Source organism: Leishmania mexicana, chromosome 32, assembly GCF_000234665.1.
Source record: "Leishmania mexicana MHOM/GT/2001/U1103 complete genome, chromosome 32".
In the NCBI taxonomy this organism is placed as follows: Eukaryota; Euglenozoa; class Kinetoplastea; order Trypanosomatida; family Trypanosomatidae; genus Leishmania; species Leishmania mexicana.
The window spans coordinates 436,971-462,923 of record NC_018336.1 but is presented as its reverse complement, the minus strand read 5'-3'; the positions used below and the strand labels follow the sequence as shown (position 1 = coordinate 462,923).

Below are 25,953 nucleotides of genomic sequence, written 5' to 3'. Positions count from 1 at the left end.
GGGGCCAAAAGACGGTGCGAGCGGGAACGAAAGGGTGAAGGGCAAGGGCAAGACACAGGGATGTGTGCACCGGAGAAGAGAGCTACTTCCACTGCCTTGCCGTTTTCTTTTCTGCCCTCACAAAGGTGAGGGGACAGCTGATGACGGAGTCGGTGCGTGCGTGTGACCGTGAGCGGCTCGCTGTAAGGCGAGACCGCGAGAGGAGGAGGAGAGAAAGGGAGAGTCGCGCACGCACGTGAAAAGGTGTGTGCTTGTGTGTGTGTGGCAAGACCGTGCCACTGCAGTGGTGAAGATGCACTTGCGGACAGCGTGGAGGTTTCGCAGAGGAGCAGAAAGCAGAGGGTCACCCCCCTCTCTTCCGCGTGTCCTCCAGCTGCTCACGCAGACACCAGGCGGCGTTCCTCAACAAAGCGTAAGAGAGAGAGACGTCACCTGGGTGGTCGTCGTGTGGGGGGGGGCAAGACACATTGCACAACCCGTGAAAGGCCGGAGCGTAAGAGAGGTTATTGTGGTCTGTGCGTGCGTGTCGGAGTGGCACTATTAACAGTTGAATCGTCTCGAGCTCGTTTGTGAGGGAACAACAACAATCCTAAGCGACGCTCACTCCAGGGCGAGTGCACATCATCAACAGCGCCGGGGTGGCAAGCCAAGAGGACAACGAACCCACGCGTTCATCAACCCCACGCACACCGCAGCTGCACAGGCATGCACAGTGAACACATTCTGGAGTGTCTCCTCGCACTCGCCGCCTCTCTTGTGTCCTTCTATGTCTACGACGTAATCTGACTGGCTGTCCAGCGGTTACCACGGTTGCGACTGCGCTGCAGGAGGCCACCCGTCGACGACGGGCTCTGGAGGAACTTCAGCGGCAGCACAGCCGACCGCATCGAGATTCCGAGTTTATCCATCTCCGACCACTGCACGGCGATGGGGTTCAAGCCTGCCGCGGCTATGGTGTCCATCGAGCGTTCGAAACCCTTCTGCACGAGTACGTCGGGGGTGTAGTCGACGCCATAAAAGGTGAAAAAGTGGCACCCAGGTTCGAGATACACTACTTGCAACTGCAGCTCCGACTGCGTAAGTTGCTGTTGCAGCTGATCCACCGCCAAAAGCCCGTGCTCATCTTTCCACACCAGCAGTATGTTGTTGCCGGCAAACCCGAAGTAATCCCCAAGCGGTGGCGCATCGCCTTCTTGCTCCAGCGTCACCACCTCAAACTTGCTGGTGCGGCCGGGGCTCGTGACAGCCGGGCCGTCGCCGCCGTCGATGCCTCCGTCAGCCGCCTCCCCGCTGCCAAACAATTCACGCAATACCTGATGCGCTGCCGCGTTCGTGCGCGGCCCGTGGCCCACCGCTATCCCTTGCGGCAGGCACACGATATCGCCACTGTGGCATCGACACGCGTCGTTATCTTGCAGGTACGCCGACACGGTGGTCGGTCCGCCGGCCCCGCGAACGTAGCGCATCGTTTCCAGGAACTCTGACGAGCGGTGCTCCATACCAGTGAGCGGCATTCCCAAGAGAACGGGTCCGAGGGAGGCCATCTGATCAGCCACCCGAAGCGACTCCACGCCTGGGCGCTCGGCCATGAGGTGCACCTTATCCACCAGTGTGGAGTGCTGAAGAGTTCTGTAGAAGTCACGGAACTGGCGGAACAGCACATCACGGTTCACGATGATGCCACTCGGACCCGTTGGCGGCACACTGCGGTGATGCGGCATCCGCACGAACGCGTGAACTGCGCGCACGGAACGTGTCGCTCTCATGGTTGCTGCAGCAGCACAACTGGTTGAACGAAGGGTAAAAGTGAGGGAGACAATCACGCCGCCGTTCCTCTTCGACTTTTGCTGACCCTGCTCTCTGTGTGCTGTGCTGCCCAGTCGTGTTGATTGAGGGGCGGGTGGGTGGGTGGAGAACAAGGAGAATAGAAGACCGGAAGTGTTATGCACGTGCGCACGTCTGCGGCCGTTTGCCAGTTGAAGCGCCGTCGTGTTGTGCACACGATTTGTATTACGTCCGCAACGGCAAAGGCGTGTGTGCTTGTGTGTGTGTGTGTGTGCTTTAGTGGTGGGGAAGTGAAAGTGGTGAAGGTGCAAGAGGAGAGCGATCTATATGTGCGGTGCAGTTGCATGAATGGAGAGGAGAGCAGCAGCAGAGGACGACGGCACCCTCTCTCTGTGCTACTGCTCTTCCTCTTTTATTTTTTGACTTCAATGACTGCCAATCTTGAGGCTGGCGAGGCAGACGTAGGCAGGACGAGGGGGGGGGCGAGGGAGGGGATGGGATGTGTGATACGCGCGAGGTGGTGCAGTTTTAATGTCCCTCCCCCACAAAGAAAATAGGAGAGCAGGATAATACTTGCCGGCACGCTGTCGATCCAAAGAAGGGGGTTGCCGCTGCACCGAACAGATCGCATGTTTTACCAGGGAGAGGTCAGTTGAGGTGACCGCGGTTTCAAGGTACACTAGGGAGAGCGACGGACAGGGTGGAAGGAATAGCACATCCTCGCATTCCATCGCTTCCGCTCCGAGGACGCGCTGCTGGTGCTGCTGCCCCTCTCGCTCTCTCCGTGGCCTCAAGGCAACCGTTGTAGCGCCGACTGTACACTCTCTCTCTCGCGTTTCGCTTTACGGAGTGACGTATGCGTGCATCTCTCGCTGCACAGGTCTTCCATCTAGCTCGTAAAGTACCCATCTAAGCAAGGATAACGCACAAGAAGGAGAAACCACTTTGAATGCAAGGTGGAGAGCAGCGGTGGCACATCTATCGTGCCTCTTCGCCTCCCTTCCCACACAAGCGACTTCGAGATACATTGTTGGACGTGCTCCCGCTTTCTCACTGCTCCAGCGGTGGCGGGGCACCAAAGTAGCGCCGCGCGACGTAGCGACGAACGTCAACGTGCTTCCAGTAAGTTTCGCGCCAGTTGCTCTTGGCCTTGGCGGAGTTGATAACAGTGTTCGACGTCCACTGCCGCCGCGTGCCGGAAGTGGCGGCGTAGGTGACGAGTGGTTCGCTGCCGTCGTGCTGCGCGGCGTCAAAGGACGGGGAGGGCTGCAGGCCATAGCGGTTGTACCAGCCACCCGCAGAAACGACGGCCGCGCTGGGCGCCTTCTTTCGCTTGCTCGGAGGAACCGGCCCCAGAGGCGGCACTACCCACTGATGCTCGTCACCCTGAAAGACGACGTGCGGCGCAAGCACAGTAAGCATGGGCGATAGCAGGTAAGGCCGCAACTCCCACATCGTTTCCTGCACGATGTGGTCAGTGGCTGCGATCGCGGCGGGTGATGAGGTCGACAGAGTTGGCTGCGCTGCTCCTTGCGGTATCGCCGCCGCGGCCACAGTGGCGGACTGATTCACGCTTGGTGAGGGAAGCGGCAGTGTCGACGCACCGGTTGTAGCGGAGGCCGGCGCTGGCAGAGGCGCCTGCGCGTCTGGGGTAGGCCGCGGCAGCGGCGGAGCTGCTGTGGTCGCCGCGCTCGACGGGACAGTTTGTACTACGAGGTGTACCGGCGGTGGCGGTGGTGGTACCGAGACCACCGGCGGCGAAGCGACACCGGTATGGGCCACGGCAGCGCCGCTCATGGCCGATGTGTATGACGGTGGCGCACAGGGCTGAGGCGAAGCGGTCAACGACGCGGTGGACAGCGACTCGCGCGTCACCACCGCAGGCGCATTGACCGCAGTTTGTGGGAGCGGGACAGCTGCAGGCGGCAACGGCCCAGACGTGGCGTCGACGGGCCCTGGAGGCGGTGTTGAGTTGTCCGCTCTGGGTGAGGAGCCGGAGAGAGCCGCCGAGAGTTTCTTCCGCTCCCACGGCGGCAGCGACTTCTTGGGGACATTCTTTTGCGGCCCGAAGTGGCTTGACATGTCAAGCGCCACACCACCTGGTTTTACCACGTTCGCCTCAGTACTTGCTGCAGCACTGGGACTCGCTGGTACGGCGGCAGGCGGCACCGGGATTATCACTGGAGGAGGCGGGGGTACCACGACGCCTGCCGGTGGCGGCGGCGGCACGAAGGTGTTCATGAGTGATTCCGTTAGGTGACAGAGAAGAGGCGTCGCCTGCTCGGCTAAAGAGGCAGGAGGGAAGAGCGAAGAGAAAACAAAAACAAAAACGCACAGTATCTCGAGCGCGCTTTCCCTTCTCTCCACCCTCTCGTACAACTGTAGCTACTCGTGTGCACGTGAGCCGAGAAGCGAGCAGCGCCCACAGGCAAAGCGCGTGAAGGAGGAGGGGGTTTCGACAAGTGAGTGTGCAAGCCATTTCGCAGAGACAGCAAAGTGGAGAGTGAGCGCTGATGTGGCCGTGAATCACACTGAATTCTTCTGCATTGCGCTTGTGCGCCTCTCTGTCGGCACTTCGATGGCCTCCTTTGGAAGACACACGCACGCGCTCCTTTTGCGTGCGCGCGGCAAAATGTCCTTTAATGGGGTAACGCCCGAGGTCCCATGGTCACCCCTCGGTGAACTCATGCAGCCCCTCCCCCAAAGGGGTGTGAGAGACAGAGAAGGCGGCCACAGCCACTGCCTTGTCCGTCCAGAGACAGCGGTTCACTACTTTTCGTTCCTTTTACTGAATTTTGTGCGGAGCACGCGCCAGGGCGGCACACCTAATAGGTGTCGCAAAGTAAAAAGAGGGGCAACACCACAGCATTACCGTCGGATGCAGCACCTTGTATATGCCAGTTCCCGTTCCTATGCGGTCCACAAGCCCGCACGCCCTCTCTGCATGCGACAGGTGGGGCAGAGGAAGTGGTGGTGGCGGTAAGAAGGAGAGAGAGTGGGGGGGCGTCGGCCGTGTGTGCCGGCAGGACCGTACCCTACTTGCATCTAGCGTCTCTCTATTGGCCAAGAGCAGACGGGGTCAAACAGCCGCCTTTGTTGAGCTCGTCTTTACCACAGTTGTTGCCGTTTCCGTGGTTGTTGTCGCTCGCTTCGCCTTGACACTGGTGGAGCGGGATTTCGCCTCGAGCGCGGTTGGCGGTGACCGGGAGCGAGAGCGGTTTCGCTGCAGCGCCTCAACCTTCACCCGCGGCAGACGCCCACGGCGCCGCTCCGACTTCATTAAATCTGTCGTGCGCAGACTCGGCGAGGCACCGTAGTAGCGGCGCTGGATGTAATTGCCGACGTGCGGGTTCGTCCATCTAAAGCCGTCGTCTGGATATGGGGCCGCGCCAGCGCTCTTTTCGGCTGCGGCGGCATCCGCGCCAACTCCTGCAGGTACCCTGCCTGTCCCAATAGAGCCGGCAGCACCGCCCACACCCGCACCTGCAGCACCCACACCCGCACCTGCAGCACCCACACCCACACCCGCACCCGCAGCACCCACACCCACACCCGCACCTGCAGCACCCACACCCACACCCGCACCTGCAGCACCCACACCCACACCCGCACCCGCACCCGCAGCACCCACACCCGCACCCGCACCCGCAGCACCCACACCCACACCCACACCCGCACCCGCAGCACCGATACCCACACCCGCACCCGCAGCACCCACACCCACACCCACACCTGCAGCACCCACACCCGCACCCGCAGCGCTGACGGCTGGAGCTATACCTGCAGTCAATGCTGGCACAGACGCACCGGCTGTAGGCACTGAGAGATGCTGCTGTAGCGAAATGCTACTTCCCGGGGCTGGTACAGCGATTCCGTCGCTTCCCGGCCGCGGTACCACGGTCACGGGCGGTGGGAGAGGTAGTGGTACGCTTGTCAGCGGTCCGCCCACACCTAAGGTTGATGTGGTGGCTGCCGGCGGCAGCGGTAATGCGGATGCTGCCGCTGCAGATCCCGGTACTGTCACCATGGGGGGTGGCAGGGGGCGACTCAATGACGAGGGAGGTGGCGGAGCAACCGGTGCAAGTGCAACAGTGGTGGTTGTGTTGATAGGCGGTGCGGCAGCGCTCGTGCCGAGCAACGCCAACGCTGGCGTTGGCGTGTAGGCGACGAGATCCTCTGTGGTCACCGCCGGCATGCTGGACAGAACTCGCTCCGCTTCGCCAGGAATGAGTAGATTCAGTTCACATCGCGTGTTTTGAAGCAGCGCCAGCGCCGCGGCAATATCGCGATCCATCTGAGCTATCTTGCTGCGTTTTGTTGCCAGATGCTCCTCCGCGACGCGGCACTGTTCTTCTAGCTGGGCGAACTGGTCCTGCAGCCGCTGCTGCTGCATCCCGCGCTCCGAGACACTGCCACCGAAAACCGTGCTGCAGTGGCGCAGCAGCGCCATGGCTTGGCTGTCGCGATGCTCGATGACTTCGAGTTGCTGCTTCAGCCGCTGCGTGCGCTGCCCGGCAGCGGCGCGGAACTCACGGTATGGGGTGGAGCCTGAGTCGTACCACGAGCCATCGTCGAAGCGCGCTTCGTCTGCTGACATGCTCGCGTACTCGTCCTGGTACCAGCACCGCACCGCCCCGTCAGCGCTGCAAGACCACACCACGAAGCGGGACAGTTTGGCAGGGCACTCGACTGCGGTCACCCAGCCGAGTGCCTGATCCGTGATGCGCTGTAGCAGCTGCCCACTCGCAGCATCGAAAATGCCCATGGTGCCATCCGAGGAGCCGGAGTAGACCCGATGTCCAACGCGGCAGAGCGACAGCACGCGGCCACTGTGCGGGGCGTGGATGCCGACTGCCTCGCAGGTGCGAAGGTGCCACCGCACCACCTGCCCAGAGGCGTCTCCAGACCACATGAGCTCCCCAACACGGCACAGCGCCAGCACCCCACCGCTTTGCGAGTGGAAGTACCCTGTCAGTCGCATGTTGCCATCGCCGATGTCCCACACCTTCACCGTGCAGTCGTCAGATCCGGAGACAAGTGCGTTGCCCTCGGCGTACAAGCAGCGCACCGGTCCATCATGCGGGCAGTGGCTTCTGAAGAAACGGGCGTACATGTATTGGCACGCCCGCCACTGCAGAATCTGGTGGTCTTCGCTGCCCGAGTAGACGTAGCCGCCGAACTCCGCCAGGCTCGTCACGGCTGCTGTATGCTTGCGAAGCAGAGCGATTAGGCTGCCTGTGGAAGGGCGATTCGACGCGTTGACGGAGGCCTCGCCACTGCTGCTAGGAAACGTGTCGCCCTCATGTACCTCAATGCAGCCGTTGGACAGGCCCATCCACACGTGCGTTTCGCCGTCTGCCGTCGGCACCGCGAGAAGTGTGCGAACAACGGCGACGCTGTGGACGGTGAGCGCGCTCGCGGTACCCTTGTTGCTGTCCCACTTCAGTGGCGCGGACATGCCGGTTGCACCGCCGACGCCGACGGTAGCCGAGTCCGTGGGGCCCGATGTGGGCACTGCGGACACGGCCGGCTCAAAGCGGCGCACCACTTCACCGGTACGCGTGTTGCGCACCTCGACTTCTCCGTCTGAAAAGGTGATCCACACCACATCGCCGACGGTGGCAATGAACAGGGGCGGCGCTGGAACAACGAGGACGCGGTCGCTCACGAGCAGCTCGGAGGCTACCGAGTGCTGCCGCTGCGAGGGCATTGTCTATTGGTGAGTGGGCGCGTATGTGTACGTGTCTCTCTGTTTTTTTGTGATTCCTTCTACGTGTCCTGGATGTGGGGAGGGAGGAGGGAACGGGAGAGACTCGATGCTTCTATCAACGTCTATGATAAGCGGTGTATGTGTGTCTGTGTGTAGACAAAACTGAGCAGATCTATACCTATGCGGTGCAGCCGCGCGTGTGTGCGCGTAATGTCAGATGGGGTGCGTGGGGGAAATCTACACAGCGCACTTTGTCAGGTCGGCGCTTCTTTTCGTTTGCATGCCAGATGGGATGGGGGCTGCGTTGTGCCTCACGCCAGTGGACTTGCGGCCCTCAACAGCAGCAGTCGCACTGACAGGGGACGCACTCACGTATGCCACCGCATGCCGCCCGCAGACAGTACCCCACCGTCCAGAAGGAAGACAGAGCAACACGCCGGCGTGTATTAGACATTGGAAAGCGGATAGATACGGTAGGGAGGAGAAGGACCATAGGGAGGTGCTGGAAAGGGACACATGCTTCCCCCCACGGCGTGAGCCCGTTTCTCGGGCGTCCCGCCCATGGCCATGCGTGGAGTCGAACTGTGCACCAAAGCGGCACAGCACCTACGCATATGCAGAACACTTCGGCTGCGCTACGCCGCGTCCGCGACTATTCATTGTCACACACATACGCACACACACAGAGTCCTATGTGCACGACACGCGGAGGGCGAGGGGGTGGGACGGGTGGATAACAATAGAGAAAACGTACACAAGGGGGAGGGAGAAGACGGGAGGAGGGGGAGACGCACGGGGTCCACTGCCCGCCTCCGCCCCCTCGCAGAGGCACACCATCTATCTGCCTCTAAGGGTGTCCAGCAGCGAAGCGAACGGGGTGCATGAGAAGAGAAAAGGGGCCGGATCGGTCCACCTGCGCGCGCCACTCACACATATGCCGCTGCATCCTGCATCCGTCTGAGGCTCTCCCGTTTCGCTCTCCTTGTGTGCGCCGGCTGCTCGCCGCGCCACATGCCGAAACGCTAAAATGACATCCGGCGAGTCAGCGGTGGTGCAGTGGTTTTTGCGGGCAACTCGCCAAGGGTTCCCATGCCATGGGTAGGTGGAGGGGGGACCGCCGCTTTCGGCAGTGGAGGCAGGGAGCTGAGCACCGGTTCGTAACTGCGACTGAGGGTCACCTGTGCCTCCGTGACAATATAAGGCGAGGAGGAGGTGCGCTCAGGCGCGGGCACCTTGGGCGGCGGCGGCGGTGGCAGCGGGGTAGCAGCCACCGTCGTCTGCAGCGGGGGTGGTGGAGGAGCACAGGGGAGAGCAGAAACAAACGTAGAGGGCCGCGGCGGCACGGCGGTGCCTAGAGGTGACGATGTGGACAACGCCGACGCATCTGGTGGCGGCGGAGCGGTGACCAGGGGTGGCGCCACCTTGGCAAGCACTGCGGGGGGCCCAGTAACAGTTGGGGGGGTTGGGACTGATGCTCCTCCCGGCACGGCTGAAGCGGCGGCGGCACTAGAGGCAGGCACCGGCGGCCGCTGTCTGGCACTGTTGAGGGCTTCCGTCAAGCGAGCCAGCTGTCGGCGCAGCACTTCCAACGTGTGCGTCTTCCGCTCTACCGCAGCGTCGATCGCGCACGTCGCCTGCTCCGTTGTGTCGTACCGCTTCTGCATCTGCTTTACCTTACCATCCAGGAGCCAGTACCGCGCGGCAGCCGTCTCACGGCCTTCTCCTAGGCTGTCCAAGAAACTACGCACAACGTCGTCGGAGCCGCTGGAGAGGACCAGGAGCTCCGCCAGCTCTCGCTGCTGCTCCAGCAGCGCCTCGTTTGCCTGCAGGTACGGCAGCTGTGTCGTGTAATACCACTGCATGTCCAAAGCTCCCTCGCGCTCTGCTGTCATAGGCTGGTGCTCATCGTGGTGCCAGCACTGTATCGTGTTGTCTGCGCTTCCAGACCACACAAAGTAGCGGTTCACCTCAACGGCGCAGGCGATGGCGGAGATGTTGCTGCCCACGTGATCATGGAGGCGATTCACGACCGTGCAGTCCCCTGCGTTGAAGACGTAAATACAGCCTTCAGCACTACCGGCGTACACCCGCGCCCCCACCTTGCGGAGAGACATGACACGCCCCTGCACCTGGCGGCACACGAGCAGCACCTCGCCATCCTTCAGCCGCCACACCGCAATCACGCCGCTTTGGTCGCCTGACCACATTGCCGTCCCCACACGGCAGAGTGCCGAGACGCCGCCGCTCTCGTGGTGCAGGTGGCTATACTGCTGTAGGAACGCGCCGCTGGCGGTATCCCAGACGCGAACCGTGCTGTCGTCCGATCCGCTCACGAGGGCATTGCCTTCGGCGTAGAGACAACGAACGTAGTTGCTGTGTCCTGTCAGAACGCGCAGCAGTTGCCCATCCGCGACGCGCCACTGCGTGATGGTGAAGTCGCTCGAGCCCGCGTAGGCAACTTCGCCGCGGTACTGGGCGAGGCAGTACACACCGGAGAGGTGCTTGCTGAGCTGCCGGCGCAGCTGGTACTTTTCTGTGTAAACCTCAATCGCGCCAGAACTCAGCCCCATCCACAGCTGCGCCTCCTGATGGACGACGTCGTAGACGGAGAGCATGCACCAAACCTTGTTGCGCCGCTGATACACACCGGCGACGGCGAAGGTATGCACGACTTGGCCAGTGTGCACGTCGCGCACCTCTACACGCCCGTCCTGCATCGCGAGCCACATGGTGCTGTTGTGGCTTGTAGCCATCGCCACCACGGCGCCCTCGGCGTGGAAGCACTTTGTTTCGGAATAGACGGCGGTGGCCTCACGCGCTTTGACCGAGGGACTGGCCGCCCTGAGACGTGCCATAGCGGGCATAGTTGTAGCGGTGAGAAATAGTTACTGAGCTACAGGGTTGTCACAAGGCACAGCGAAAGAGGAAGACGTGCGCGCGCAGGGTGGGCGTGTGCGTGCGTGTGTGTGTGTGCGTGCTCTTGTCTATGCGACTTTACAGACGAAGAGCGTACCGTTTTCTTTTCGCTGATAAAGGGAGAGCTAGTCACGCCTCGCTCTGTATCCCTCCACACGAGCTGCTCCGTCTCGAACGCCTTCTATATATATATATATATGTATGTATGTATGTATGTGTGTGTGTGTATGTATGTGTGTGTGTGTGCGGGTGCATTCACAACGATATGTACGGCCTTGTATACGCAAGCGGGTGGGTCCCCCCTCTCTCTATGTATGTATGTGTGCGTTGACGGAGCTCACTAGGAGAGCAGTGCAGTGGCAGTGGCAGCGTCAGCCACCCCACCTTTTCATGTAGATCACTCATGAGGGAGAGAGATGGGGAAGAAAGAGCAGGAGAGAACGATATGAGAGGGAGAGGCGTCAAGGCACACGCACACATATACATGAAGGTGGCGATGGTAAAAGCGGAGTGGGAGGGGTGGGGGGGGGGAAGAGGTGGGGTGGGTGTAGAAGATGCGACTCTACGTCAGTCTCTTCAGAGTTTGGCCACCGCAATTACACTGCCTCACCAAATCGGAGGCAACAAACGGTGTGTGTGTGTGTGCTGCCTGCATTACGACGGTGGTGCGCTGTACTGATTCCGCAACACACACCACGCCGCCCCCCATCGCCTCCAGGCTGGCTCCATCACACCGTGGGTGTCTCTGGCATCTGCTCAACAGCGTCGAAGCAAGAAAAAAAGGCGTAGCCCAGATCGTCTACCGTTGGCGTCTCTGTTTTCGTCATTATGGCCTGTGCTGCCGACTTTTGGCTCATGCTCCGACGGATGGGGAGGGAGGTGCGGGTGGTGGCCAAGGTACAATACGATGGCGCGCTGGTATGGCTGAATGAGGTAACGCAGAAAGACACACACACACACAAGTCGGACGCTGCCCCCCTGTCGCGTGGTGTGTTGCCTCCCGCTCGTTTTTTTTTGGCTGCATTTATTCTATTCGCCTCCCTTCTCATCCCCCCGAGTCCGAGTTGCGGCGGCGTCGAGTGGGGTTCGGCGGTACATAGTTGTACTCGTCGCGTGTGTAGGCTTGGGCGTTGTACCCCTGGCCGTGCACCACCACGCGGCCACCCCGCGCAATCAAGGGCGAGGCCCAATCTGGATTGTCCGTGGTGACGACCTCCTCCTCCACTATGACGAGCGCACGAACCACGTCCACGACGATGAGGGCAATGTAGCCGTCGTGGCACAACTCGGGTGCGAGAAAGAAGCGTGTAAAGAACGGGAGCGGCCTCAGCGGCGGCGTCCACGTTGTCAATGGCGGTGTGGTGGCGGGCGGCTCGACAGACTGATAGGTAGGCCCGCTGCTTCCTGCTTGAGTGGTCTGTCCGCTGATGGGTGATACGCCGTCCGAGAGCACGGCGCTATCCTTGAGCCACGACGCCTCTCGAGGTGTGCCTCGGGTGTCAGCACTATCGATGGCCGTACTCGATGGGTGCAGCCTGTGGTACAGCAGCGCGGGGTCGTAGCACCGAAAGGCCACAAATTCGTCAATCACACGAGGCATGCCAAGCAGCGTACCGGCTACCAGCTGCGCTTCTCGCTCAGTAATCTCCAACAGGTCGCCGTGAAAGCCGCGCAGCATGCGGTTCATTGGAGGCGGCTGCTGCGGTGGCGTGGCCGTGCCGGTGGCAGAGAGACTGAGAGAAGGCGCGTCGGCCGAGCCCGCCCCGGCTAACCGTCCCGCACGGTTGCGCGTCGTTTGCCCGTTGTTGCGCACGGCTCGGTGATGATTACCGAGGTGCAGCCGCCGGTGCTTTGCGCTACGGAGCGTCTCGGAAAGACGCTGCAGAAATGCCGGATCCTCGTCCTCTGTGCAGTTCCGCACGTGGTAGTACTGCAGCTGATCGGAAGCGTTGTTGGTGAACGCGTCGAGGATGGCGAGAAGCTCGCTGAGCGGCAGAGATGCCGCTGGATTGGCGCCGCGGTAGTGGCGATGCCGGTACAGCTTCCGCTGCTGCTGTGTGGCAGAAGAGCCCACCGGATCTCTTGCCGCGGGCTTCGGGTTCGATGGCGCCTCGGCGGCTGGCGGCGACGGAGAAGACCGTGAAGTCGCCTGCTGCGCTTCCGCGAGCGACAGCCGCACCACATACTCAATCACCTGGCCCTCCGTCATCCCGGAAAGACTGGCCGAGATGCTCGAGGCCGGCGAGGCGTGACTGCGGTGGCACTCCTCATCGATCCTACTGGCATCCGCGGCCACTTCTGCGGTTTCGTCGTCTCTGTTCTCCTCCGCTTCCACCGGCTCAATCGCGTACACACGCAGACGCAGGAGGGGATTGTGCTCATTGATGATAGGTTCGCCGACGCGTGGCAGCAGCGGCGGGGTAGACGGTGCAGCGGCTGGCGCGAGCGCTGGACTGCTGCCAATCGACGTTCCATTTGTCTGCGCGGATGTGGTGCGAACGTGCAGCTGCGTCGGTGTCTGCGCGGGTGACGCTGGCGGCTGCGACGGTGCAAATGACGCCGGCGACGAAGGGGCAGCAAGCAGCCACTCGTGCGTGCTATCGGTGGCGTTCGCAAAAATCGGCGATGGGGTGGCAGAGGCCGAGGCGGCAGCGACCCATGGCAGCAGCTGCTGCGGCGGCGATGCGGACCAGGCACCTGAGAATGAGAAAGGGTCGGCCGAGATAGGGGAGGCGGCCGCCGCCACAGCCTCGACGCGGCCGTCGTGCAGCGCGACTGTGAAAATGCCTGTGGACTTGTCCTCCACGTCTGCCAGCTCTTGGAAATGCCATTCGCGATGCGAGTCCAGCACGTACACACGCCGCTCCTGAAAAAACCGCTCGTAGGCCGACATGCACGGCTGATGCGATGCCTTGCGCGGCCACTCTTGCCCCCCTGCTGGCCCCGTCAGCGCGCCCATGCTCCCTTGGTGACTCGTGCTGTGACTGCACGGCGACTCTGGAAAGAGCGGGGCTGTGCAGAGAAGCTTCCCGCCTCGAAGGTCGCGCATGTCGTGGTAGAAGTAGCTGAGCTGGCGGCGCCACAAGCTGTCGAGCTTGTGCAGCACTCTCCACAGAGAGCGACAGGCTTGGCCGAGGGCAATGACGTCCATGTAGGAGAGGTACTTTGTGGTCATATCCCAGCAGTCCGGCGGGAGACGCAGCAGACACACGCTCTGTTCATTGTACTGCTCCGCAACGGCGCGGAACTCCTCGCGAAGAAGTGCGGCGGAGTTTCCACCGCCAGCCCCGACGTCGGCGCCGGCGCCCCCACCGCTCACCACGCCTGTCGGTGACGCGGCGCTGGACACTAAAGAGAAGTCACGCAGCACTGCCGCCCCACGGCTCTCTGTCCCCGATGTCGGCGACACCGACTTGCTCGAGGAGAGCCGAGAGGCCCACGTCGACATTAGCGTTCCCTTGCTCGAGCTCTCGCTCTTGGTGAAGCCGAAAGCGGAAAAGAAGACGAGGGGGCGTGCGCAGGCAAGCAGTTGTTGGCCGCTGCGGCGTAGGAGCGAGAAGGCGGCGCCCGTGTTGTAGGTGTTTGTTTGCTAGTGTGCGTGGGCGTGTGCTAAGGACTGTCTTGCCCGGGGGACTTCTTTGAGCAGTCGATAAGAGTGAGATGAGGGTGTGAATAGCGCTGGTGGGTGGAGCTGCCCCATCAACAACAAGAGCAAAAGAAGAGTAGGGGAGAGCGGAAGCGCAACGATGATTGGAGGGGGGGGGTCAGCGCGGTAAAGAGGCGGTAGAATTCGATACAACAAAAAAAAACGAGAGAGAGAACAAAACGCCAGGAAGGTTTGATGTGCCTGTGTGTGTGTGTCGCTGTAGCGGTGATGATGATGAGGTGGGGTGATGATGGCGTCTCTGCTTTTCCTTTTTTCGATTTCCCTTTTCCGCGCGTGCGTGTGGGTGGCGGTAGTCTGCACGCCGTTGTGGTCGTACACTGCGTCGCTTTTCCTGCGCCGAGACGTTGAAAGGAGAGAAGAGGCGCCTGTGTTGGTATCCTCGGCAGAAGCTGTGGTGCCGCGCCGAGGGGGTGTTTATTCGGGAGGCGAGTAGATGAGAAGATGGGTAACAAAGACGAAGAGCACGCGAGAACACGCGTATGCGGGAACATCTCTCCCCTACCCCACCCAAACAACATGAGGTGATACAGGCATGCGCACAGTGACACACAAAGTGCATTGCGGTAGCCGCCTGCTCCCACGTTGCCTGCCGTCACGGCCGCCTTGCCATATCCTGCGAAGGGGTGTTTCTCTGCCATTACTACGCGGCCATTTTTTCCTTCTCTCTCGCGCTCTCTCTGTGTGCTCTTTCGCTTCCCTCACAGCGGGGCGCACACGCTTGATCGATTAACCAGAGATACTGTGAAGATGCAGAGGTCGGTTGGCCGACGTGATCGCCGCCGACAGAGACACACAAAAAGAGGACTGGTGCCGAGGGCCGGTGGCGCACCGAAGCCAGCAGACACACTGGGCGACTCCTCAAAGATGTACCCATGCGATGCCGGTTGTCGTACCACATGACCGGAGGACACACACACACACACACGCACGCACACACGCACGAACCGCGTACCCTTCTTCGTTCGTCGAGCTCTTCATCAACTTTTGTTGCTCCTCACAGGCGATTCCATGCGGGGATACCGGTGGGCGAGTCGCGGGGAGCCAGCTGACGACGCTTGAGCGATGCGGTGGGCCGATAGCGGTTCGCGATTTGATGCCACTGGTACCACAGCTGCCGATGCACACGTGGACGGAAGACAGATCGCATTTCGGTGTAGTGCAACCCCGCGGTGAAGGGGCGCAGCGCCTGCCGCTCAGCTGTAATGTTTCGCTCCATCTCTTCCTGGAGGGTGCTGCGCATCTGCGGCGGGGGCAGTGCCTGATCGCCACGCAGTTGCAGGGCCATGAGCGTGGCAGCAGCGGATGCTTGTGCGGAGTTGCGGGCAGCTTCCTTGCAGTCCGGCGTCGATGAGGAGAGCGCGCCGCTGCTCTCAGCCACACACTCCGTTCCCACTGCGCCTGTCGCGGCAGCCCCGGCTTGTGAGGCTTCGAGCTGGGCATCTGTCAGTTTGCCCTTGTAGACGTCCGCCTCCCACGCATTTTCGTACCCTTTCACGCCGCGCTCGGCTGCGCGTCGCAACAAATCGCTCGCCTCACGAGGTCGGTAGTTGCGAATCAGGCAATCATGAAGGAAGCGAACCATGCTCGGGTGTAGCTGCCGATCCTCATCGATGATCTTTTTGAGTACTTGCAAGGCCTCCTTCCAGTGGTTCATGCCGGGTATGGTCATGGTTACAATGACGGAGTTGTGCATTGTGTCGGTCGAGTCGAAGCCGTTGGCCTCGCACGCCTGGAGTGCATTCAGCGCCACACGCCAGTGCTGCAGCTTTTCCAGCCTATGGTTGATGTTGAAGTCGTAGTTGTAGCCGTGCTCTGCGTTTGCCATGCCATTCACAATGTAGTAGTACGTGGCGCCGTTGGGCTGCACACCGTCCTGCTGCATGGCGCGAATCACCTTGATCATCTCCAGCGCACGCCCCCACATGGACTGGGAGTAGAGGACGGTGTTGTAGTGCTCGAGGGTGAGACGGTAGCCGACCATGCGACCCTTGGACGCGAAGATCATTGCCTTCTGCCACGACGTCGTATTCGACATGCGGCGAAGCACCCGCAGGAACTCGGTGGGGTCCCTACGTGTCGGGTCCGTCATGATGCCTGCGAGGGGTGATCGTGGTGTAGGAGGGGAAACGACGGCCTAAGACTAGGTATATATGCGCCCAACTAGCGCGATATTATGATTATCGACCCGCGCGGCGGTTTTTACTCTGCGACGGAGGCGATCTGTTGAGGCGGAGACCAAGGAGGTGCCGTGCGCGACATCCAAAGGTAGACGAAAAGGACCTCGAGGCGAGCAAGACCCGCTGGTGCACGACGAGCCAGAACGACAGATGGAGAGCGAATAGTGGGGAGCAGCAGCAGCAGCATAGCGTTTTTCGGTAATGGGGGCACGTCTGTATGTGTGTGTGTGTGTTTGTGAATGGAGCGCGTGACCCGGTCTTTTTTTAAAAAAAACTCACAGCAAGATAACCATAGATGGCGACAGTGCCCAACTGAATGGCTGAATCCCACACTGGCGCACCATCAACGGGCACGGCAAAGGCTGTGGTGTTGTGCGGCGGTGCGCGGAAGTTGAAGGGCCCAACATCACGCGCTGATTTTCGCTTGTGGGAGGTTTACCCTTCGTCTTTTTCTTCTTCGCGCGCGCGTGTGTGTGTTTTGGTGCGCGCTACTGTGGACTACCTTTTTCTCTGCGTTGCTGGAAGAGGAGTATGGAAAGGTAGAGGGAGGCACAGGAGAGGGAAGCGGTGAGGGGGGGGAGGGGGCACAGACACACACACACACACACACACGGACGAAATGATAAGTGGCCAAAAAAAATACATAAGATCTTTTGGTTGCTGTCGTGCGACATGGGCACATGTGGTACACGCACTCCTTTTTCCTCTCATAATGCCGCACCTCGCTGCACAACTTCACGTGCTGCTATCATTGCACAGTCGATGTGGCGCAGGAGGGACGAGAGGGGGTTGGGTGGGAGGCGCACACGAGGAAGGCGAGACAGGGGACAAAGAAAGGAGAGTCGTCACGCGGCCTAAGGAGAAAGAAAAAAGAAAGAAACCCAAACACCGCATGACCCGGCATGCCACCATCATCGCCGCGACGATGGTGCGCTGCCCCCTTTCTCTGCTTCAGAATACGTTCACGCGGCTACCCTGGCGGAGCACCTCCAGCAACTCCTCTATCGTGTCACATTCGGCGCAGTGCTGCTCCAGCTCCGCGGGGCTGAAGCCTTTCGTAGCCAGAGCGCTGCTGTCAGCAGCTTCATCCGAAATGGACGCAGTGGTGTCCACCTTTGATGCATTCGTCGACGCCGCCTCTAGCAACGAGCGCAGCTCCTCCAGCTGTCCCGGGAGAAGCGTTGTGTGAGAGAAGTAGTGCCTCACCATGTCCATCGCACACGCCGCGTCGAAATTGTGCATGTGCAGCTTCATTGTAACTACGCCAGGCCGCAGCAGCGACGGGTGCAGCCTTTCGATGTGGTTTGTCGTCATGATGACAATGCGCTGGGGAAAGTCCAGCACACCGTTCAGCGCGTTCGTGAGCCCATCGATAGTGAGGGCGTGATTAATCGTTTGCCTCTTGCTCTTCACCTTCACCACTTCGCGCTGCGTCAAGACCTCCGACGAGATTTCATCGGTGGCATCCCTGCCTGGGTCATGGCTCTCATCGACGGCACCTTCGCCACTCTCGTTTTCGGCCATATGGCTCTTGCCCTCAGACTCCCTGCCGCTGCTCTTTGAATCGCTTGACGTCGGTGCAGCTATCGAGGCCTCCTGCTCGCGTCTCTCCCGCTGCTTCTGTGCGTCTCCTCCCGTTTCTACCGCCTCTGACTCATCCTTGAGGACGATCGCCGTCGTGGCGTCCACGTCCTCGAGGATGTACACCAGCTTCGCCGGGTCCAGCAACTCCGAGTCGCAGCTACAGTCGTCGCAGTCCACCTTATCGCCATCTTTTTTATCGCTCACCTTGAAGCGACCGCTGAACATGCACTTCATCAGCTCCTCGTCGCTGCGGATGCGCGAGAGCGAGATGGCAAACAGGTCGCGCTTCGTGTAGGCGGCAACAGCCTTGGCAAGACTTGTTTTGCCGGTGCCAGGGGGGCCGTGGAGCAGCAGCACTAGCTTCTGAGGGTACCCGGGGATGGCGTACTTGCCGGTCTTCTTCTCAAAGTCGTCGATGAGCTGAATAAGACGTGGCTTCGCAGGGAAGAAGAGAGACTGGAACGTCTTGCCGGAGTGCAGAGGATAGCGGTTGCACTCCATCGCGCCCTCGTTGTGGCCCCTCTCTGCACCATTCGAACCAAACCTGAGGTTCGACCGCGTCAACAGCGGTTGATAGAGGTAGCGATCCGTGCGCGTCGTGGTTTCTTTATACTCGAGGCGGTAGTGTTCCAGTGAGCGTTCAAGGAGAGACTCAATAGCGTCTCTGTCGGCGTTGGCGTCGCGCTCCAGTTGCGCGACAGCCTCGCTCTTTTCAGAGTCCTTCGTCGTGCTCTCGTACGCCAAGCGGAGATATTTCATGAGTGCGGGGAAGCTATGCTTGTACTGCGTGATGGTGAATTGCGACTCCTGGGGCGCCTGCGAGTTCCCAGACCTACCGTGACGGCCCGCGTCTCTGTTCCGTCCGCCGTCGTCGTCGTTTCTGGTTACGGTCTGCCTCAGCTCGAGGTGCTCCGTGAGACGCATGGGAAGCTCCTTGGCCGGGCTGGCGTTCACGAAGCAGTAGTTTCGCAGGGCCTCGGTGTAGTTCGCCGCATCTTGAAGTCCCTTTCCGGGAATAGAGAGGTACTTCAGCTCTGCTATGTCGAAGCGAGGCTTCAGCACCTTTGTCACATACGTCGACAGCGCCACACGAAGGGTATGACCATAGTAGAGCCCACTGCCATCCTCTTGCATCTTGAAAGTAGCACTCGTGCTGTCAACCTTGGAGAGGTAGGAGAGGGCGCGATTCACAAGCTTCGGCCACCATGTACGTGTCAGGTATACAATCGCACTCGACACGAGCGGCAGCAGCGCCGCAATCATCATGTCTGTCAACAGGTTCCCTGTGCGCAGGGAGTACATGAAGTTGAGGTTCAGCAGGTCGATGTACGAGTCCATTGTCGCGTGTTCATCTGTGCGTGAATTCCCAGAAACGAAAAGTGGTCGAGCAGGAAGAGTGAGGTGATGACCGGAGACGTCGGGGGGGGGATAGAGGTAGGGGAGTGCGTCTTACTGGACACACACGCGTGCAGGCACAGAAAGAACGGCACCGCAGCAGCCGTGCCGGCCCGTTCGCGTCCTGCGGAGTGGATGGGAGCGGTCGCAAAGACGCAGAGGAAACGGTGCTCTTCTCCTTGGATTCACTTGACTAGGAGACGCATGTAGGGCGATGAGTGCGGTCTCGACGAGGAGAGCATAGCATAGCAGAGCAGGGAGGGAGATGGCTGGTGAGACAGTGGGTGTGGAACATGACAGCCGCGCAACAGGGCGGCAGAGGAAGTGATGTGTGTGGTAGGTGGGCGAGGGAAGTGCGAAGACGCGCGGGTGGAGTGGGGTGGCGAGAGTGGCGGTGGTTGCTCGCCCACGACACGTGGAGCCGATTGCGTGTGCTGGGTTGCGTCTTGTCCACCGCACAAACGATGCTTTCAAGTGGCTTGCGCGCACTGTCATGCTTGGGGAGGCGTTTTATCATGAAGTGCCCCCAGCATCATTTCTAACGTGCGCAGTCGCCAAAGACGCACACACGCACGCGCAACGAAGGCGATGCGGAGAGGAGAGCCGTTCACGGCAGGTGGGAAAGGAGGGTGTGAAAGCCGCAGCATATCCACGCACCACGCCGGCTCCGCCCGACTCTCTCTAGCCATCCTCAAAGGTTCGACATCACCGTTGGGATAAGGGTTTGCGCGAGAGATTTGAGGGCCGCACCTGCGGACAGCAACGGCGTTACGGAGGAGGCGGGCACGCCGTCGAACAGGAACCGCTGAACTCTCTCTGCATCCTGCGCTGACACAGCGCTGCCGCCGCTGTGGCCCCATGCAATGACGCTGGGGGGAGTGTTGCCGGCGCTAGCCGCCAAGGACAGCGCCTTGCCATCGCGCCCCCGTTGTGCTTGAGGAAGATACATTTGGTAAACAGAGTTCACTGTTGCCTGCACGTGAGCTGATAAAGCACAAGCGGCCTTTCTACGCTCGAGCCAGCTCGAGTGCACAGACGCACTAGCGGCGTCTACGGTGTGCGGCACCTTGTTCCACAGGACTCGCAGCATTGCAGCTCGCGCGCTAACGGGCAGTTCCGGTGACAGCGGAAGGTACAGCAGTTCCTCGCTCAGCCGAGTTGCTTGGTCACATCCCGGAAAGAGAACGGCATCCTCAAACTTGAGCGCCTCCTCCCCAGCTGGGTTCGGTGTGGCCGCCAAGGAATCCCATGCGCGCGGGCGCACCGCTGCCGCGTCGACTAGAGCTTCGTCCCGAAGGACCTCGGCGACGGCCCGAGGGGAGGCGGGGCAGGCGACGCGCACGAGGAGCGCTGTGGCGAAGGCCTCGACGCAGCAACTGCTTCGGCGTTCGCCACGTGCGGTTTCGCCGTCGTCCGCCGCCGAGACAGCCACTACCCACGGCGGCAGTTGTGCCACGAAGGACCACAGAGAGAGATACGCCGCGGAGGTGCCGACGGCAGCGGCAAAAGTTAGCGACATAAGCAACGACGACCATCGCAGTCGGATCCGGCGCTCCACTGCCCAGTTCGTGAGCGCTTCCTCCGGTGCCATGAGAGCCGCGGCCGCTGCTCCCGCAGGGGACGTGGTCTTCGTCAGAGTGAGAGTTTCCGTACCTCCTCGGTTGCTGCCGGTGCCGACCGGTGAGGCAGCGGGGGGTTGTGGCTCGGTGAGTAGCGAAACGGCGGCGAGGGGGGTCGTGATATAGGTGGTGCGGTGCTCGACTGGCGTGCTAGCGGAGACGTGGTGCAGGGGGCCACCAGGCGCGTTGCCGTTGCCGGTCGTACTGACACCACCTCTGCGGGGCAACAACAGCCGCCGTAGCTGCGCTTGCGCGCGTAGGGGAACCTTTGGAAACGCCTGCGTGGGAAAGCGGCGGAGCGCCGCCACCGAGCCCTGATGCAGCATATGCGCCTCGCTCCAGACGGCGGCGCAAAGCCTGCGCGCCCATGGACACCAGACCTTGGTGATGAGCTCGCTGGTGCCGGAGGCCGCATCAAGCGTCGCGTTGACAGCAGAGGACGGCAGCATGCGCGGCGTCACCGCTGCGGTGAGGCGGGGGGAGTTGCACACCTTTGCCTGTACGACCGCGCCATTGACGCCGCTTTCCACCAGCCCTGGCTGACACTGACTCTTCATGTACAGCAGAAGGGAATTGTCGCTGCTACACAACTCCACGACCGCTCCGCCGTACATGCCGGCGTCGTCGAAGGCGGTGAGGCGCACATCCGGCCGCACAAACGACGTGGCGCGCTGCGACTGACGCGCTCTCACCCATTGCGGACGACGTTGCGGGTTTAAGTCATCCACCGCATCCAACGGCAGCGTTGGCACACACAGCTCCACGACCTGCCATCCATGCATCTTGGCGAACACGCACGCCTTATCACCATTGCGGACGCGGCGGCCGCGAATGCTGGCGAGGACCAGCACACCGCATGGCGACGCCGCGCTCGGCGCGGGTGGTAACGCGGATGATCCCGCTGTGCTTTGGCGCTCCTGCCGGATCCAGTCGTGCAAGCGACGCAGGTCCACGTCGTAGTGCTCTGCGTCAGCGCAGATGTCGTAGCCAACGACTGCCGTGCCCTGGCGGCAAAAGACGTCGCGCAATAAGGGGATAAGGTGCGTGGTCCACGGGGCTGTGATTAGCCCAGGCACGAAAATGGTAACGTGCGAGGCTCTCGGACGCGTGTGCACATGGTGCAGGTAAGCCTTCAGTGCAACGGGCGTAGTGGTGGAAAAGAACTCCGAGCACATTCGCGGCGCAGCGGCAGTGGGAGCAAGACGCTGGACGCTGAGCTGTGCCGAGGGCAGAGATGGTGCTTCGGCGTCCACCACAGAGCCGAGGAGGCGACGAAGGTGTTCCTCTTCGCTGAGGAGACACGCAGCGGAGCCCGTCGTAAACGCTAACGAGGCCGCCCGGTCCGCCTTCAGCTTCTCCGCGAGAGAGTAAGCGACAACGGCATGCGATAGCGCTGCGATCAGCGTGGCAGATGACGCGTTAAGGGTGACTCCCTCGAGGGCGCCATAGACTGCTGGGAAGGCGTCGGTGAGGAGGGGAAGAAGCACCCGCCTAGCAAACATCAGTACGGCAGCCCGCTGCACCTTTGCCACGGCCATGACGGGGATAGCCAAAAGCACCCTGCGAAGCGCCACCTGGGCCGGCGGCGGAAGAGAGCTGACCAGGGCTGTGAAGAGTATTGATGCCCCTCCCCTCACACGCACCAGGGGATAGCGCACTACGTTGCCACTATCGGACATATCTGAGCTAGACAACAGGTGAAGTGAGAGTGATAGAGGTTTGATAGGATTGGCCGATACGGAGGGAAGGAAGAAGGGAGAGGATTGTGGTGTGTAGGCGCGCTTGCGTGCCTAGCGCTAAACCCTTCTGCCCCCCCCCTGCGATCTTCTAGGAGGCAGCGGTGGCCGCCCTTCTCGTTCTTCTCCCTGCTGAGATCACACCAGGGCTGAGAGGAGAGATGTGAGGTGGGGTACCTCGTGCACACCCCACCCTCACGCACACACACACACACAGACAATGGCAGGACTTGACTTGTCGACCGCAAAGATGGTGCCGTCTTTGCAGCTCTGTGACGGGAATTGCGGCAAGTTCGTGGCGGAAGCAGAAAAAAAAGAGAGCAGGGATGCAGAGGTGAAGCACATGGTGCGTGGGGGGAGGGGGAGAGAGCGATAGACTTGCCGTCACACACGCAAGGGAGCTGTGGGAAGCGCTTGTTGGTGCAAACGGGGGCCCTTGCTTGGCGAGTTCGCTTGGGTTAAATGACGTTTGAACGCCATCGTCTCCCCTAGGGCGGAGGGCAGGCAACTCCAGTGCTATGCGCTGGTCGTATTATCCCCCCACTCTCTCAACTGCCACTCTCAGCAAGAGTAAGGGGAATGCCACAACTGCATCTTGACACCAGCATACCTACACTGTTGTGCCCTGCCGCACCACCTCATCACCACGGACAAAGAAGTGCCCGCAGCGTGAGCAGAGGAGACCTGCACGAGTGGACCACCCGTTTGCTTTCTTCGATGATTTCGCTTTTTTAACGCGCTCGCTTCACTTGGCCGGTGAGCACTCCCTCGACAGTACCTTTTCTCGCTTCACTGTTCAAGCCTGCATCGCGATGAGAGGAGACACCTCGTCACGCCACGACTCTTCCCTTCGGAGGGGCTCTGCAACGTGGACGCCAACGCCCGCCCCGTCTTCCTCCTCCTCCAGACAGACGTGCCCGCACAGCGAACGGAGGAGAGAAGAAAAGGGGTGATGGCGGTGGCGGTGGCGGTAGCGGGAATGGGCTGTTAGAGGATCTGCAACATGTACATCAAGGGTAAACGGGACGCACACACACGGACACACGCGTTTGAGGCAAGAAAGAAGGTGCATCGCATCAACGGCGAAGGGACCAAACGCCGCGACCACGACGGCCACCAACAACGCAAGCAAGCCACAACAACAAATAAAAGACGACGTCCTATTCTACATCACATGGTGACAAAGGGAAAAGGGGTACGGGCATGGGGTTGGAGGGTGTAGGGGGTGGGTGGGTCGACTACTACCGAATAAACTCGGCGCCTCTCTTCCCCGTATTGTTTGCCCACACCACAAATCGTTGGACACATGCAAGCGAAACTAGAAGCGAACACATCGCAAGAATCACGGAGAGAAAGGGTCGGGCTTACGACGTCGCTGGCGCTGCCTCACTGCTACCCTCTACCTCAGTCGCGGCCGACTCTCGCTCCGTCTCCATCTTCAGTCGCAGGCTCAGCTGCTGGTTCGCGTGCCGCAAGTACTTCACTTCATCCTGCCGCTGCTTGCGCCGCAGCTGCCGTTCCTCCTCGAAGAGCTGCTCCATTTCCTTCAGTGTCTCGAGTAACTCGTGCTTCTGTACCTCTAACGCCACCTTCTCCTGACGCAGGGCGGCGATGCGCTCTTTCAGGGCGAGTGCGTCCTGTTTCTCCTGCATCAGCTTACCGGCGACAAACCGTTGGCCTTCGCACAGCAAAGCAGCGTGGACCTGGATGGCGTGTTCCGCTTCCTCTCGCACGCGGGCCAGCAAGAGACCCCGCGCCGGTTCTTCGACTGTAACCTGGCGCACCAGCTCTGAGAACAGGTCACAATAGAGTGCGCGCCGAATGGGGCACAGGCCCGTAGGCCGCGCGCGGCGATCCTCGAGGCGCTTCTGCAGTGTAGCATGGAGCGCCACAACATCCTCGCGAAACGCAGGCGCTGCCGAGACCGTCTGAACAGAGACCAGCTGCTCCGCGTCCTCCTCGGCAGCTTCGCTGTCGCCACTTACGCAGCTAGGAGACCCAGTACAGCAAGGAGGGACGGCGGCGGTGGACTGCCGCTGAATGGGGAAGAGAGTGTCAAGCAGTGCCCCGGTGTCCTGGATGTGCCGCATGAGGTGCGGCATGTTCATCGACACTCCCTGACCGTTGGTAGAAACAGCAGCCGCTGTGGCGATTGCGGTAGCGATGGCTGGCGTCGGCGCGCGAGGAGCGGCTCCTCGGCTCGACACCGAGCCGGCAGTCGGTGATGGAGGAGCGGAGCCGACACTGTGTCGCACATCTGCCGCCAGACGATGTCTAGGGTTGCTCGTCGCGGCTGCAGCGCCGGCGTAAGTGGCTGTTTCTTTGTCATTTGCATTGCCAGCGAGCGAGCCTTTGGGGTTTCCACTGGCGTCGCGTGTCTGGCGGTACACGATGTGCGCCGTACGCTTGGCGTCGTGCAGCTTGCGCGCCGCGAAAGACAGTGCGGTGGCGCCAGCATTTGGTGGGTGTGGAGAATTGGTCACTGTAGGGGTGACAAGGACCGCCTCTGCGGTGGCCCGTCGAAGCGCATATAGGTCGATTGCGCCCAAGTCGCCGCGGGTGGTGCGCACCAGCACCGGTGGGTTCAACTGGAGGAGAGGCGCGGTACTATCTACCTGGTCCATGATGTACTTGCGACGGACTCTGCGCGTGCGTGTGTCGCTGTGAATAATTCCGAAAGGGACTGCTGGTGCCTCCAGAGAGGAGGTCCCCTTGTCAAGGGTGAGAGGGGCGGCAGCGCGCGTACAGTCAGAGACTGTGAGGCGGGGAGAATGGATGGCGACTGGTTTCTTGCTGTGAAGCCACAGGGCTTCGTAATGGGCACCGGTGGACTGGAGGGGAGGGACGGGGCAGAGGTAAAGAAGGGAGAGTGAATGTGCGCTCGAGCACACCTTTGGGCCTTGAAGCGTCAACGACTACGTTGAGACAGACGTCGTCGCCCTCTTCCAGTGAGCACAGTCAACCTGACGAGTCATTTTCTTGTTCTTCTTGTGCGCCGTCGTGCGCTTGACTTCGTGGTGGTACCCCAGTTTGCCCTTGGCTGTACTTTATCGGATGCTGATACATGGGAAGATGCCATCGTACTGATTGTCGCTGCAGCTTTCCCGCCTCTCCTCCCCTCCGGCTCGCTGAGGCCGAGAATGGTACAGGTGGGAGCGTGAGGCGAGGCGGGACTGAAAGGAAAGCACAGAAACATGAGAAACACGTACGTGAAGGATTCTTTATTGTACATCAGATGAGATTTCCAGTGTGCACGGGCTAAGGAGGACGAGCACCCTGAAGAGGATGGTGACGGTGGTGTGGACGCAACCGTTATGCACACCCACCCACCCACACACACACACGAGCCATTGGGGGGGGGCGT

General features: G+C 60.9%; 9 protein-coding genes across 9 annotated transcripts; all 9 read right to left on the bottom strand.

Annotated features, from left to right (window-relative positions):
- Nucleotides 1–770: 770 nt before the first annotated feature.
- LMXM_32_1250 (conserved hypothetical protein) lies at nt 771–1,766 on the bottom strand (the record flags this gene model as incomplete). Its single annotated transcript, XM_003878328.1, has 1 exon — nt 771–1,766. The coding sequence occupies one exon, from the start codon at nt 1,764–1,766 to the stop codon at nt 771–773; it is 996 nt and encodes a 331-aa protein (XP_003878377.1).
- Nucleotides 1,767–2,835: 1,069 nt separating this feature from the next.
- LMXM_32_1245 (conserved hypothetical protein) lies at nt 2,836–4,026 on the bottom strand (the record flags this gene model as incomplete). Its single annotated transcript, XM_003878327.1, has 1 exon — nt 2,836–4,026. The coding sequence occupies one exon, from the start codon at nt 4,024–4,026 to the stop codon at nt 2,836–2,838; it is 1,191 nt and encodes a 396-aa protein (XP_003878376.1).
- An 838-nt stretch (nt 4,027–4,864) lies between these two features.
- LMXM_32_1240 (conserved hypothetical protein) lies at nt 4,865–7,495 on the bottom strand (the record flags this gene model as incomplete). The annotated part of the gene is made up of 1 exon (XM_003878326.1): nt 4,865–7,495. One exon carries the CDS (start codon nt 7,493–7,495, stop codon nt 4,865–4,867), a length of 2,631 nt encoding a protein of 876 aa, XP_003878375.1.
- A 1,022-nt stretch (nt 7,496–8,517) lies between these two features.
- Nucleotides 8,518–10,359, bottom strand: LMXM_32_1230 (conserved hypothetical protein; the record flags this gene model as incomplete). The annotated part of the gene is made up of 1 exon (XM_003878325.1): nt 8,518–10,359. One exon carries the CDS (start codon nt 10,357–10,359, stop codon nt 8,518–8,520), a length of 1,842 nt encoding a protein of 613 aa, XP_003878374.1.
- A 1,097-nt stretch (nt 10,360–11,456) lies between these two features.
- LMXM_32_1220 (conserved hypothetical protein) lies at nt 11,457–13,859 on the bottom strand (the record flags this gene model as incomplete). The annotated part of the gene is made up of 1 exon (XM_003878324.1): nt 11,457–13,859. The coding sequence occupies one exon, from the start codon at nt 13,857–13,859 to the stop codon at nt 11,457–11,459; it is 2,403 nt and encodes an 800-aa protein (XP_003878373.1).
- Nucleotides 13,860–15,072: 1,213 nt separating this feature from the next.
- Nucleotides 15,073–16,113, bottom strand: LMXM_32_1210 (conserved hypothetical protein; the record flags this gene model as incomplete). Its single annotated transcript, XM_003878323.1, has 1 exon — nt 15,073–16,113. The coding sequence occupies one exon, from the start codon at nt 16,111–16,113 to the stop codon at nt 15,073–15,075; it is 1,041 nt and encodes a 346-aa protein (XP_003878372.1).
- Nucleotides 16,114–17,206: 1,093 nt separating this feature from the next.
- LMXM_32_1200 (conserved hypothetical protein) lies at nt 17,207–19,177 on the bottom strand (the record flags this gene model as incomplete). The annotated part of the gene is made up of 1 exon (XM_003878322.1): nt 17,207–19,177. The coding sequence occupies one exon, from the start codon at nt 19,175–19,177 to the stop codon at nt 17,207–17,209; it is 1,971 nt and encodes a 656-aa protein (XP_003878371.1).
- A 748-nt stretch (nt 19,178–19,925) lies between these two features.
- LMXM_32_1190 (conserved hypothetical protein) lies at nt 19,926–22,532 on the bottom strand (the record flags this gene model as incomplete). The annotated part of the gene is made up of 1 exon (XM_003878321.1): nt 19,926–22,532. One exon carries the CDS (start codon nt 22,530–22,532, stop codon nt 19,926–19,928), a length of 2,607 nt encoding a protein of 868 aa, XP_003878370.1.
- A 1,421-nt stretch (nt 22,533–23,953) lies between these two features.
- On the bottom strand, nt 23,954–24,697 carry LMXM_32_1180 (33 kDa inner dynein arm light chain, axonemal,putative; the record flags this gene model as incomplete). Its single annotated transcript, XM_003878320.1, has 1 exon — nt 23,954–24,697. The coding sequence occupies one exon, from the start codon at nt 24,695–24,697 to the stop codon at nt 23,954–23,956; it is 744 nt and encodes a 247-aa protein (XP_003878369.1).
- Nucleotides 24,698–25,953: the final 1,256 nt, after the last annotated feature.